General features: G+C 41.8%; 1 protein-coding gene and 1 long non-coding RNA gene across 4 annotated transcripts in view; one reads left to right on the top strand and one right to left on the bottom strand.

The window, feature by feature from the left end:
* Positions 1 to 4,844: 4,844 nt before the first annotated feature.
* Positions 4,845 to 14,570, top strand: part of atp2b3b (ATPase plasma membrane Ca2+ transporting 3b) — a gene marked incomplete at both ends in the record, with an annotated part of 53,526 nt that continues 43,800 nt past the window's right edge. For all 3 annotated transcript variants that reach the window (XM_081386200.1, XM_081386199.1, XM_081386201.1), the window contains one exon: positions 4,845 to 5,073. In XM_081386200.1, coding sequence (XP_081242326.1) covers positions 4,845 to 5,073 — 229 coding nt within the window. The remainder of the gene's footprint in view (positions 5,074 to 14,570) is intronic.
* LOC308703015 lies at positions 8,190 to 8,869 on the bottom strand. The gene is made up of 2 exons (XR_014031670.1): positions 8,762 to 8,869; positions 8,190 to 8,515 (listed from the first exon to the last, which is right to left on the bottom strand). It is a non-coding gene; the product is annotated as an uncharacterized lncRNA (long non-coding RNA).

Below are 14,570 nucleotides of genomic sequence, written 5' to 3'. Positions count from 1 at the left end.
GAATTGTTGCCTGTTCTTAATTATTACCTTATAGCATATTCCAGAGGGAGTGTGTCTGCTATGTCCTACTTCGTCAATTTGGCAAAATCACCTTTTTCTCTCTCTCAGTATGACAGCACCTTCATTACCACCACTGTGTTTGATCCCTTTAGTAAAGCCCTGTCAGCAGCAAGCCTGCAGGCCTCTGTGCTGTATTTACCCTTGTCACTGAGACACTACATAAACAGGGAGCTCATGGGAAGAAGAGTTTATTTTCTGCTCTTAAAAAAAAAACAAAAAAAACTGACAATTAGATGAGTCCTGTAAAGTGTAGCTGAATTTGTCATTCTGCAGAAATAACTCAAGCGACGTCTGCCCGCTGACATCAAAGCAGCATAGGAGTGATTTTTCTTTCCTTTTTTTATTCTCTCTATATCATTTCTCTTTGTTCCATTTTTAGAAACCGAACAGAAGGACTTTTTTTTCTGATTAAAGAAACTCAGTGACAGTGAATTAGTGTCATATTTGTCCACCAAAAAATAAATAAAAGTAAAGTTACTTACCTCTAAGACTTTTTTTTTTTTTTGCATGGATCACAAAAAGAGATGGTCCAAGCTGCTCTTGATGGGAGACAGTTTTGGTCCCTAGTCACTTTCAGCATAGCTTGAACGATCTGCTAAATAATTTCTTTTGAATTATGAAGGACGAAGAGTCACGGCGCACCAAAAAACAAAACATTCTGACATCAGTTACTCACCATTATGCACTATGAACACATACCCTCAAAACAAGTAATAAAAACTCGGCGAGTGTTTTAGCGCAATTTTCTCACCTCATGGGATCACAACACTAAGAGATAGTAAATCTTTTCCTGGATTTTTTTTGTGCGTTCCCGAGATTAGACCTTCCTTAACATAATGCCGAAAACCCGAAGTCTCTAGGTGGTCTGGTTGAGGAGTAGATAGAAGTGCAAGATTGGTGCGCACAGACGCACAGAACAGAAATCATGAGTTAACAATCGCAATTTGTCCGGTGGAAAATTGCGCTAAAAATACTGAGCAGATTGTTCAAGCTGCTCTTTTCCATACAATGAAAATGGAAACAGTTTTGTTTCCCATGCATTCACTTTCATTGCATGTAAAAGAGCAGCTTGCAGAATCTGCTAAATATTTCCTTTGGTGTTGCATGCAAGAACGAAGAGTCACACGAGTTTGAAACAACAGGACCGTGAGTAAACGATGACAGAATTTTCATTTTTGGGTGAATTGTCCCTTTAAGCCATCTCAGTTTGTTTATTCTCAAAAAGCTTCTTTCTTTGAGGCCTATTTTAATCTGCCTCGGTCACAATAGTCTCATGCAACTGCTGTTCATATCTGTTTTCATTTGGTAGGTGTTGAGCGAATATGTGTCTTTTTTTTCCCCCATAGAAACTGTCATGCCTTGTTAAACAAGTCCCTTCAGCTGACGTCTGGATGTGAGTGGACGGAAGTGCGGCTAAACTACTTCGCTCAGTGGTTGGGGTGTGTGCTCGGACTCTGTCAGTGGTCTGTCTGTGTAATAAGAATGAAGTGAGCAACGCACTGACTCATCGACCCTTGCTTGCTTTTTTATTTAATTTTTTTGTGCTGCAGACCTCTGGATTGCAAATGTTGCCGTTCAATAAACTAATCTCCTGCATTGTTTCACAGCGTCAGTTCATTGGCTCCTGGTGTCAATTTGGTGGATAGACTGGTGTGGCCCTTATTTAATGTTTGAATATGGGTTAGAGTCTCTTCTAGCATTAAGGGGTTGTGTTTGTGTGTGTGTGTGTGTGTGTCTGCGCCCATGAGTGGGTGTGAGCGCGAGTACTTCTCTGTTGGTTACTTGGACATATTACATAAGGCGCTGAACAATTTATGTAATGCTGGCCCTCTGTCTCTCCCTTTTAACTTTAGCAGATTGGGTAGGGTCGTGGTAGTCAGGGCCGGTCTGAGCAAGGCAGACCTGGGAAAGCTCAGTATCAACAGTGGCTTACCGAACGGCACTAGAGCACACTTACTGAAAGGTTTGGGAAAACACGGATCGATGTGAATATTCAGCATAATCTCCAGACCATCTGCCTGCTGCACACTGAACATAACTGTACAGTTAAGCAGTCTCTTGGTGTGGAAATCTGGGGCTGCATAGACCCATAAGTGAACGTGTCTCATGCCAGCAAGTGGCCCCAAATGACACAAATGTGCTTAAGAAATTCTTATCTTCAAAAAGAAAAAAAGAAAAATGATAATCGCTTTCCCTTTTATGTCTGTTACCTAGAAACTGCTGCAATCTGATTGGCTGCTTTCCTGTTCAGAATGTACTGTGTTGATGCAATAAGTGCTTTTCGAGGGAGAATGTTAGTGCCATTATGTTTGATGCAGATGTCCATGCCAAATTTGACATTTTTTTTTAGATACACTGGCATTTTAAAAGTTTGGGGTCAGAAAGATTTAGTTTTTTGAGCATTAAATTGGTCAAAAGTGACAGTAAATTAATTTTATTTCTATTTCAAATAAATGCTGTTCTTTTGAGCATTTGTGTTTGTTGAAACATCCTAAAACGTTTTTTAGCATGGTTTCTACAAAAAATATTAAACAGCACAACTGTTTCCAACATTGATTATAAATTATTTTTGAATGATCATGTGATGAAGACTAAAAAAAGTGCTAAATTCAGCATTGCCGTCACAAGAATTTTAAAATATATTTAAAAAAATATATATATTTAAATTGTAGTAATATTTCACAACAGTACTATTTTTACTGTATTTTTGATCAAATAAATGCAGCTTTGGTGAGCATAAGGGACTTTCTTTTTTTGGAGGGTATAATCTTTTTCAGATCGCCCTAAAACACATAAAAAATTAACTGTGTTTGGTCACATTACACAGCACTCAGTCAGTATTTTCCCATCTAAGTAGGCGGTTCTTGGCCAGATAAAGCTGCAGTGAAGACCAGACCAGACTTTTCACTGTCCTGTTTGGGTACACTAGACCAACACATACTCAGCTTGTTGTCTGTTCATTTATGATGACAGTACTTTGGATAATTTGCTTTTAGCTACCAATAAGAGCAGTACTCTCAACTCCGTTTATCACATTTTACCATGTTTAAATCAATTGTGCATGCTTTTCCTCAAAACCAGTGCAGAAAAGGTGGGCTTACACATGACCCCTGATTATCTCTTGACTGTGCGGAACCTTCCTGTTGTGCATCGGAGAAGAAGAGGGAAAGGAGGGGGAAAGGAAGGCTGGGATAGTGAGTCAGCATGAGAATGATGACACCCTCTATGTCACTCCTGCACACTCCCGGCCCTATCTGCCTACACACATACTCACGCTGCATACCCCAGACTCATCACCATATAAGCAGTCTTGCATAGCCAGAACTTGACTAAACCGCATATTGCCTGGTCCACATTGGGGTTTGTCATTCAGGGCAGGTTCATCTGAAAATAGATCTGAAATAGATTATACCACAATAATGACTAGCTTTTTTTAAATTAAATAATTACATTGAAAAGGTTCTTAAAATGTCATATATTAGTTATTTATAAATAAACAATTATGTTTTTCCATATTTAATATAATATTCTAGTATATTTATCAACCTGATACCTAAACACAACTTTGTTTCCAGATGGACTGCTGAAAAACCCTGTGTCTTTTCACTCCCGGATGTTGCAGCCAATCAAATTAGACCTTGCCAGATTGAGAAAGTTCTTTCCAGTTTTGTGTGCTGTGCGCATCAGACGCTCAGCGAATGGACCGTGGGTGGTCTGTGGGCGTGCCGTCTGAGGCTGAGACTGTCATCTAAGAGAACATAGGGACAGATACAGAGGCATGCTGGGAGATGGAAAGAAAAAAAAGAGAAAGACAAAGTCGGAAGATGATATTAGGGGCAAAATGATAGAGATAGAGAGGAAACGTGTGTGTGTGTGTGTGTGTCGGGGTATAGCGAGGCCGAAGTAGCTTTGTGGGAGTCAGATGCATCTGTAGGTTTCCATGGCAACTATGGGCTAATGCAGTGGTCTGGATTGCTGGAGATACAGTATAAGCTATATGCATCACCATCTGTGAGAGCACACATTGCTTATACATAATATACCTCACTGTATGTCCAGGGATTTTAGTTGTGTTGCACTTGAAATGGACTGACCTGTCCGTTTAGCATAATTAATCTCGTAAAGACCTGTCTAATACTTTATTAATGAGATTAAGGGAAGTGTGGGACTCAATTAAAATACAAAAGACCTTTGAATTGAGGAAAAAATATGCTGATACGTTTGAAAGCATTAGCTCGGAGCCGTCTGACTGTATGCTCGGTCTGTCTCCTAAGGAATGCCCACTGTACTCTGAGTTGCTGCCCACTCGAGCACTTTAAAGACTGTAATGTGTTATTCTGTCTGTGTTTCTCTGCAGGTTTCCTCGCCAATCCCAACATCCAGCACACTTTGAATCCTAACGCATCAGCGCTGCAGATCTACATAATATCCCGCTCGGTTTTGTGCCCCCTCTTTGCTCTCATTCTGTGTCCTGATGGATTGGAAGCGGCCAGATCCCTCGTTCTGTTGACCCTCGGGGTGAGGGGGTTGAGTAGAGAGGACAGGATTTCTCAAAATACACTATAAGTGTCTGGCTGCCATTGTCCCAGTTCCCTCCTCTGATGGAGAGTTAGAAGAACGGGAGGAACTACCGGGGAGGGAGAGGAGCGGAGGGTCAATTTCGAACCCAAAAAAATCTCAAGCCAAGAATCGTCACTAAGACTGACCTCACGTTGCTGAAACCTCCTGGACGAGAAGACGTCATATAGATCTAACATTGTGGACCGAGCACCTTGAGACTCAAGATGTCTACCACGGCGACCATGGGTGAGATGGCCAATAGCGCGGTCGAGTTTTACCCCAAGCGGGGTGGAGGAAGCGCAGAATCCAACCATGCTGGTGACTTTGGGGTGTCGTTGGATGAGCTCCGGTCTCTGATGGAGCTGAGAGGACCAGAGGCCTTGCAGAAAATTCAGGAGAGCTTTGGAGATGTAGAGGGCCTATGCCAGAGACTCAAATCTTCCACCAGTGATGGTGAGAGAAATTTTTTGTCTTGATTTCTTGACATCTCCGTCAGTTTAAATGTCCCCCCCCCTCCCTACACTCTTAAAAATAAAGCTTTCCAAAAGAGTTCCCCAAAGAAACTTTCAGAGAACAGTTCTTAAAAGAACCATTATTTCTTAGAATAACCTTTTAAAAGCCCTTTTCAACTATAAAGAACCTATATGGAATGGAAAGGTTCCATGGATGTTAAAGGTTCTTCATCGAATCACACATGCCAGTGAAGAATCTTTATATTTACATTATTTCTCAATCAGATGTGGCGTGTTTATCTTCAAGCTGCGCAATTCAAAGACCCCAAATATTTCCCTTTCTTTCCTCCTTTCCCTTTATTTCTCTCTCACCTCTTCACACTACTTGTCCACAACCTCCTTCTCTGTCTCACTCGGCCAACTTCCCACTCTGGGTGCACGCGTCGTGTTGGGTTGCTACGCGACGGCGCTGTCGGTGGTGAGGTGGGTGTAGAGAGAGGGGTTACTGGGTAAACAGAGTTGGAGAGACTCACTCACTAGAGTCAGTGACTCGAAAGGTCCCTGCAGTGATCACAATTCTTGGCATATCCATCCATCCTCTTCTGACTCGTAATTGAATTTGTTGCTGTGATGTTTTATACGCTATGATGACTGCAGATGAGAATTTAGATAGCAGAGGAGATAATTCTCAGTCATGAGAAACAGATAAACTCCATAAAACTCAAATTGAATTGTACTGATTGAGAGTATTTATAGATTTATGATAAGGCTATTGCTTATGGTTCATTTGTCCGTTCAGATGTCTTTTAATATATTGTGTCCAATATGATAAGCTCATAATTATTTTCATGTTATTGTCGATATTAAAATTCTGGACTATTTTGTCTAAATTAAAAATAAAAATGTATAATTTTCACTTGTAATGGTACAAGTGAATTCTGGCATCACAACATTATAATATACACTATGAAAATTGATATTCATTTTGCGATTTGCTAAAGATTGCATTTATTAGTGTTATTAAATTAGTGTTTTTGTAACATTAACTTTAACTGAGTGTTCCTGTATATGCAAAAATGGAAAATGAGCATGCACAATTAACTATCAAATATCGACAATACAGATTAAATCAATAAATCTGATATCAGGAGATCAATACGGTGGTGACATATTGTGCATCCCTATTACTTCCCTTTAAGAACATCTTGTATGATTTAGGTTTTTTTTTTGTTACACTTTATTTTAAGGTGACGTAGTTACATTGTACTTACTCAAATAAGTAATATGAATTAACTTCATGTACTTACTATAGAGTTAGGGTTTGGTTTGGAAATGTTGTTCTTTAGAGGTTGCTTTTTCATAGCTCATTGAACTATTAGATTTGACTCTGATGTTTCTCTCCAGATTCCTTGGGAGACATGCAAAATGTTGACATATAATAAAATAAAAGAACAGAACTGTAAAATGAATGCGGATGTAAATTTAGTCTTGGAAAAATGAATGAGAAAACACAATCTGACTTTTATTATTGACTTTGTGGCAAATCTAAGCACAGATTGTGACATTGCTTGAGGAGACAGATGTGAGATTACTAGCAAAAGTTTTAATTAGCTCTCATTGGTGACTAGGAAAAACATCTGAGAAATTAGCGATATTTCATGTGATTTTCTTCCCTGCAGTATGTCAGTGAGGGGTGAATGCCTACTGTGCAGTTTTTGCTCAGTGGTTCTCGTACTGTATCCTGCTGTTGTTTAAAGAGTGTCTCTCCCCTATCACCCACTTTAAGGCTAGAAACATACTATTCAAAAATATGCAAACACAGACCCAAATGTTTAGCCAATGCACTGAAACCTGTTGTACACACTTGCATTCTTAAATTACTGTAGCACTAAGAAACCTCAGTGCTCAAGGGGGCGATAGAGTAACCTTCAAATATCTGTGTCATTAAACCGAATGTTTTATTTTTCTGGTTCCAGCTAGCTAGTCAAACTGCTTCGCCATGACAGAAGTTCACCTGAAATAGATAGCTAACAATAGAAGAAGACAGTTTAGCATAATGCCCATTGTAGCGCCTGTTGTGGGCCACACTGAGAATGCAATCCATAGTTGTGTTGTGTTATGAATGCACATATTTCTGCTAAAAATCAATGTGAGCTACAGCAGTGGTTTTGACTCCAAGGCTCCCATTGTCCACAACAATAATTAAAGGCCCCAGATTGTTTCCTCTCCATCTAATGTTTATCTAATATATTGTATTGCTAATTTATCTCTATCTATTATTTGGAATATCTGGAAAATATCCATGGAGTTGTAAGATTTTATTAATTTACACGACTAATTTCCAAATCTAGAAATCACACTTTTAAAATGAGTCTTCCTCATATATCCTGGTTTTCCAAGACCATGTTAAACCTGGTTCTTCAAAAAAGGAAGTGAATTAAAATAAGAAATATCTTGACTTTTAGTTGTTTTAGCTAATTTTAAAGCTTTTTTTTTTTTCTTATCTTGAGGCCCCCTTGGAATTTTGCTGAAGCATTTTGAGTATTTTATGCTCCGTAACACATTTTGTGTTGATTTTGATGTTTGTTTTTGATCGTTGTCCTGATGCAAGATTCAAACACGGCCCAAGATTTCTAGCAGAGGCCGTAAGGTTTTGATTTTTTATCTGTTGGTATTTGCTAGAATCCATGATACCATGTAGGCCCACAAAAAAAAAATAGGCCCACAACATTAAAGATCCAGCGGTATATTTAACCGTGGGTTTGGGGTACTTGTTATCGCTGTTTGCACCAAACCCACACTGTAAAAAGTTTAACTATTATTTACTCAATTTTATTGGTGAAACATTTTTACACTCAAAAAAATTGAGTAAATTTTAAAGCTGTGAAATCAATGAAATATACTGTATGAATTGAGTAAATGCAAGTAAAAAAATTAAGTAAATCTGAGTAACTGCATCTGGTACATTAACAAATAAAATTGAGTAGAAATAATTTAACATTTAAACATTAAAAAAACAATATTTATGAGTAATATTAACTGTTTTTATTAATGAGTAATATTAACTTTTTTATTTTCTCTAAACCTTTGTAAAAATAGTACTCCAGACAACCACCATTATACATTACATTGGCCTTTATTTTCAATGAGTACAGCAATACAGCACATTTTAGACTGTTTTTTCATGTATACAATATTGCCTGCATTTAAACTTATTTAACAAGTAAAAATGAAATATTTAAACATTCAGGTAGCCAAATTCAAGTGTAATCAACCACTCTGTTATCCAATATCCACCGAATCTGCGCTGGTCCTCGTGCCGGAGACAGACTCGCGCTCTGCGGGTGAACTTTGAACTTCATACCGCCGTCTTGCATTTCACTCACAGTCACTGTCTGAAATATGAGGCACAGCCGAAATATACTGCGAGCGACTGACATAACCTGCCAATAAACAAAAAGTGATAGTTCTGAGGACATTTTATCATCCAAATGATAATAATTATATTCATTATCATTATGAAAGTCAGTCATGTGTTTATGCAAAGCGTTTCAATCACGCAAAAAGACAAACGCGGCTCTCGTCTCGTTTAGGTGTCGAATTACGCCTCTGTAGGCTATGTTGTTTTGCATTAAATATGATTTAAAGCACAGTAATGATTTTATAGATAAAATAAAACATACACCAACCTGAATTTCACAGTGAAAATGCACCAAATCTGCGACGCTGAGAAGAGAGCTGTTGTTCTTGACTGGAGAGTTCAAACAGCCACGCTCACTCCAACCGTCGAGTTTTCGTCACGTCAGAGGGTGGGGGAGGGGGGGGGGGGGCATTGTTTTAATTGAGTAAACTTACTCAATTTTAAGAGCGTGTTAAATATATTAATAATATTGATTTGAATTAAGTAATTTTTTTGTTTCTTGAAACAGATCAGTTTAATTAAACATTCTCAAATATTTTGATAGAAATTTCACATATATATTAAGTATATTATAAAGAAATAATTGGTTAGTCAAATACTAAATTATTTTATTTAAAAAAACTTAAATATATCTGTAAATTTTAGATAAAATTAACTGTTGGATTTTTACTCAATTATTTTGGTATGTTTAACTCAAACAATCAAGTAAACGATATACAGAGATTTTATTAAGTTAATAAAGTTAAAAATTTCTGTAATATTTACTAAGCCACAGAATAATTTTTTACAGTGCATCTGGTGGCTTTGCTGCCAAAAAGCTCTTTTTTAAAGTTTCATCTGACCATAGAATCCAGTCCCTTTTGAAGATCCAGTCATGTCTGACAACTGAATATGCTGGAGTTTGTTTTTGGACGAGCGAGGAGGATTTTTCTTGAAACCCTCCTAAACAACATGTGGTGATGTAGGGGTTGTTTGGTTTTTGTTTTATAGGCTTTCTGACCCCAAGACTCAAGTAATCTCTGCAATTCTCCATCTGTGATCCTTTGAGAGTCTTTGGCCACTCAATCTTTCCTCCTCACCGTACATTAAGACAAAATAGACACCAAGGTTATTATAGTTTTGCATTTTTTAATTAGTTTTTATTTTAATATCATCTTCAAATTTCCTATAAATTTCAGTTTAGTTTTAGTTAGTTTCATTAATGGTTTTGTTAGTTTTAGTTTAGTTTTTAATTTGTGAACACATTTCTATATAGTTTGTATATATTTAGTTTCATTTTTAGTTTTAGTAATTATAGTTTAGCAGAGTTAATAGAACACATTTAATGTCAGCAAAGTTAAATGTTTGCAGTTTACAGTTAACTCTTGTGAAAACCTCTTAATAATAAAAATAATATAATTGTTTGAGGATGAACAAAGAATCAAACAAATGCAACTAAAAGGTAAAAATTATTCATTCATACTCATTCGTATTAAAAATGAAATCGACACTCGGATACTAATGTAACCTCGGTTCTCTCTAGAGAGGAAACGAGTGTTGCGTAATTGCTGCGGCAATTTCTGCAACCTGTCAGTGCGTCTTGGCATGACTCCAGCACCAATGGGGAGCCTTCCCGCGCTGTCGTCATGGCCCGCCAAAAGGGGTGTGGCTTAGCCTATAAAACCCCCTCGCCCAGGATGATTGAAGTGATTTCAGTCGACTGGAAGCGAAACCACAGTGCAGCACAAGCACGGCAGGCTACCCAACACTCGTTCCCTCTCTAGAGAAAACCAAGGTTATGTTAGTAACCGAGTGTCGTTCTCTTACGAGAGTACTCTCGTGTTGCGTAAGTTTAGCTTACGCTACGGGAACCCTATGTAAAGCGCTGTGCGTGCTGAGTTTCCAACACTTGTGTCCCAAGGGCAGTAGCCCGGGGCTCATGTATAAGTGAAGTGATCGCAACGGCAGAACAGGGCAGGGCGACTCGGTGTTATGAGATAGGTGCATACACATATATACACAATTAAGGCAGTATGACCACCTTAAACCAATAGCGTCTACTATCCATCTGGACAGGGTCTGTTTCGAGACGGCTAGCCTTTTGACACGGCCACCGAACGAAATGAAAAGCTGCTCTGTTTGCCTTAAGGCGGCAGAGCGCTCCACATAAATCCTTAAAGCCCTTACCGGGCAAAGGAGGTTAACCCCAGCCTCACTGTCAGATGCAGGGAGGGCCGAGAGGGAAATAACTTGCGCTCTAAAAGGAGTCGCAAGCACTTTTGGGACGTAACCGTGCCTTGGTTTGAGGATGACCTTAGAGTCATTAGGCCCAAATTCCAGGCACGTAGCGCTCACAGAGAGCGCATGCAGGTCGCCCACCCATTTTACTGAGGCTAGTGCCAGCAGAAAAGCGGTTTTGAATGACAGGTATTTTAGCTCCACCACGTGTAATGGTTCAAATGGTCCACCTTTCATGGCCTCTAGGACCGTGAAAAGTCCCTCGCTGGAATGGAGGGTGGCCGAGGAGGATTTAGCCTGCTAGCACCCCTGAGAAAACGGATTATGAGGTCATTCTTTCCCAGCGACTGGCCATTTACAGGTTTCGTAAATGCTGCTATGGCCACCACATACACTTTGAGCATGGATGGGTTTCTCCTGCTATCCAACAGCTCTTGTAGGAAAGAAAGCACCACCGTTACCTCACCATCTAGCGGGTTTAAGTCATGAGCTGAGCACCATTCAGCGAACACTGACCATTTGGACAAATAGAGCCGTCTAGTAGACGGAGCTCTGGCGTCTTGTGATCGTGTTCAGCACTCCCTCTGGGAGGTGGAATGGTGATAGTTGATCGCCCACACATGTAGGGCCCACAGCTCGGGTATGGGTGCCAAATTGCGCCCTGGGCCTGGGACAACAGGTCCTTCCTCAGCGGAATCGGCCATGGAGCTATGTTCCCCAGTTCCATCAGTTCTGGGAACCAGACTTGATTCTCCCATAGCGGAGCTACCAGGAGTATCGAGCATTTGCTCTCCCTGACTCGCTTGATTACCTGTGGTAACAAGGCGACTGGAGGAAATGCATAGAGAGGGCGTCTGGGCCAGTTTAGGGCCAGCGCATCTCTTTCTTTTGAAAAGAACATTGGGCAGTGAGTGTTGGTTTCCGACGCGAACAGGTCTACCTCTGCTCTGCCGAAAATGTCCCAGATGTTTCGCACCGTCAGGGGGTGCAGGGACCACTCCCCTGGGGAGAGTTTTGCCCTGGATAGCATATCTGGGCCCACGTTCAGGACGCCCGGCACATGCGCCGCTCTCAGCGAGCATAGATTGTGCTGGCCCCATATGAGGCGGCATTTTGCTATTGCAAGAAGGCTCCAGGACCTGAGGCCGACCTAGCGATTTATGTAGGACACCACCGACGTGTTGTACGTTCTGATCAGAACGTGGTGGTTCCTCAGTGTGGGGAGGAAGAACTGAAGGGCGTTTTCGGCCGCTTTCATCTCTAGACAGTTTATGTGTAGACGCTTCTCCGCGTCTGACCACAGGCCCATTGAAGGTCCGCCTTAGGGCGCCCCAACCCGTGTTGGAAACATCTGTCGAGACTACTTTGATTCGTGAAGCGATGCCCAGGTTCACGCCGGACTGGTACCAGCCGGCTCTCATCCACGGTTTCAGAGCTGCTACACATGTCTGATTCACTGTGAGACAAAGCAGACCTGATGTCCATGCTCGCGCTGGCACCCGCCGTCTCAGCCACAGCTGAAAAGGGCGCATGTGCAGCAGACCCAGCTGCAGCACCGTCGAAGCTGAGGCCATGAGACCCATCATCCTCTGAAACACTCTGAGGGGAAGATTCTTCCCTACAGTGAATATCGCTGCTAGGCGCTGGATCACTGCCGCGCGTTCTCGCGTCAGGAGCGCCACCATAGAGCTGGAGTCCAACTCTATCCCCAGAAAAGATGGCTGATTTCCTGGCTGGGGGATAGAATACTTTTGGCCCAGTTGATTCTGAGACCCAACTGTTTGAGATGGGTCAGCTGTAAACTTTGTGTAGCACCAGTTCCTCCTTTGACTGTGCTATAATTAGCCAGTCGTCCAGATAGTTCAGGACTCTCACGCCCCTTCGTCTGAGGGGTGCGAGCGCCGTGTCCATGCATTTCGTAAATGTACGAGGAGCTAAAGATAGGCCGAAAGGAAGGACAGTGTACTGATAAGCCTGGCCCTCGAAGGCGAATCTCAAGAATGGACTGTAATGGGCTGCTATTTGGATCTGAAAATAGGCGTCTTTCAGATCCACTGATATAAACCAGTCCCCCGGTCGGGTTCAAGCGAGGATTTGTCTGGTTGTGATCATTTTGAACGAGCGCATCATCAGCGCTTTGTTTCTAACGTCTGAGATCTAGTATAGGGTGGAGCCCGCCATCCTTCTTTGGTACTAAGAAGTAACGGCTGTAAAACCCCAACTCACTCTCTGCCAAGGGGATGGTTTCCACCGCCCCTTTCCTCAGCAAATTCACTATTTCGGTGCGAAGTAGGTGTGCTACTTCCTGATTCACAGAAGTTTCGACCCGGCTGTAAAGACCAATCAGCGTCGAAGTAGTCCGGCAGGCTTTAGTAGGCAGACTCAACTTGGACCGCCATCCTGCAGAGGGCGGACACAAGTGTGTCGCTACAGCTTCCTTGACAGGAGGAACGGAGAGATACCCCCTGTCTTTCACGCCATCAACCGCGGAGAGCGTCGAAGAGACAGAGGATCTCAGCCTGGCCGAAAACGGGGCTCCCCACGACTTGGAGAGCTCATCGTGCAGCTTGGGGAGGAAGGGAGCGGGCCTCGAGACAGGTGCAGAGCGGTGTCCAGGCAGAAAACAGCCATCCAACCTGTTAGGCGCGGGCTCCTTGGGCACAGACCAGTCAATGCCGAGGTCCTCCACGGGCTTTGTGAGGAGGCGGAGAAGCTCAGCGTCGACGGAAGCGTCGACAGGGCGGGGTCAGGGATGGATCCCGACCAGTCCTCGCTCCCGGACGCAAGGATCGAGCAGCTGTCATCCTCCACGACATCCCACTCCATCTCTTCGGCCGCCGTGGCAGCGGGGCGTTGGCCGTCGAGGAATGAGACAGGGGACTCAGAGAAAGAGGCTCGCGGGTACACCGCCGGCGAGTGCTCTTTCACAGAGACTTCTGGTGGCCTTTGTGAGCGGCGCTTTTTACGGCGCGGCCCAGCAGGAGGCGTGGATACAGCGAACTTGATGGCGAACAAAGCCTTGCAGCAGTTGCCGCAGAGCAGCCAATAGGCGCGCGAGCTGCCTCACCTATGTCTGCCTGCTGCAGCAAATGCGTTTTACATTCTAAAAATTAAGGATCATTTTTTGCTTCAGTATTCTCGAGAAAAGGAGTTTTCCCGTAGTGTAAGCTAAACTTACACAACACAAGAGTACTTTCGTAAGAGAACTTGTTAAACGTGGTGTATAAGAAAAAGAAAAAGAAAAAGATATGCGTATGATTATTATTATTACTCTTTAAGGTTATTTCTATGATTAATCCTTTCAAACATTATTCTTGCATTGATCCATTTATGCTTTTTGTCTATTGCATCATTTAAAATCATATACTCATAGTTATACTCATATTCAAATGTTCTATTCAGACCAGACTTTTAGTATAGCCTACTTCTACTCTGACAAATGTACGTCTATTTCTGAGCTATAGACATGCAATTTGTTTTTTCCGTTTTCTGCTCAGTGTGGTATCTTGTCTAATTATATATATGTGTGGTAGGCCTATCTTGTTTAGGCTAGTTTCACATAAGATGGTTATCTTACATGGGATGGGATTAAGCTCTATTTGCATAAGGTGCATGATGGAAATAATTGTTTGGCCATTTCTGCTTCTTAGGGCTGGTTCACACAGAAAGCGGTTTTGCTTTGAAAAACATAAAAAAGATGCAGGCAGTAGAATGGGGAAAAAGCACAAGGTCTCCATATGCGTCTTTTAAAAGTTGAACTTATTTTAACTTGGGTGCCACGTCGTGTCATGCGCGAGATGCTGCAAAAGACGCGAGACGTGAGCGCAACTTCATATATTGAAAAATAAACTAGCAGTGGA

The sequence above is a fragment of the Scardinius erythrophthalmus genome (assembly GCF_964197995.2).
Source record: "Scardinius erythrophthalmus genome assembly, chromosome: 15".
NCBI lineage: Eukaryota > Metazoa > Chordata > Actinopteri > Cypriniformes > Leuciscidae > Scardinius > Scardinius erythrophthalmus.
Note: the sequence above shows the minus strand (reverse complement) of the source record. Positions and strands in the feature narration are given on the sequence as shown.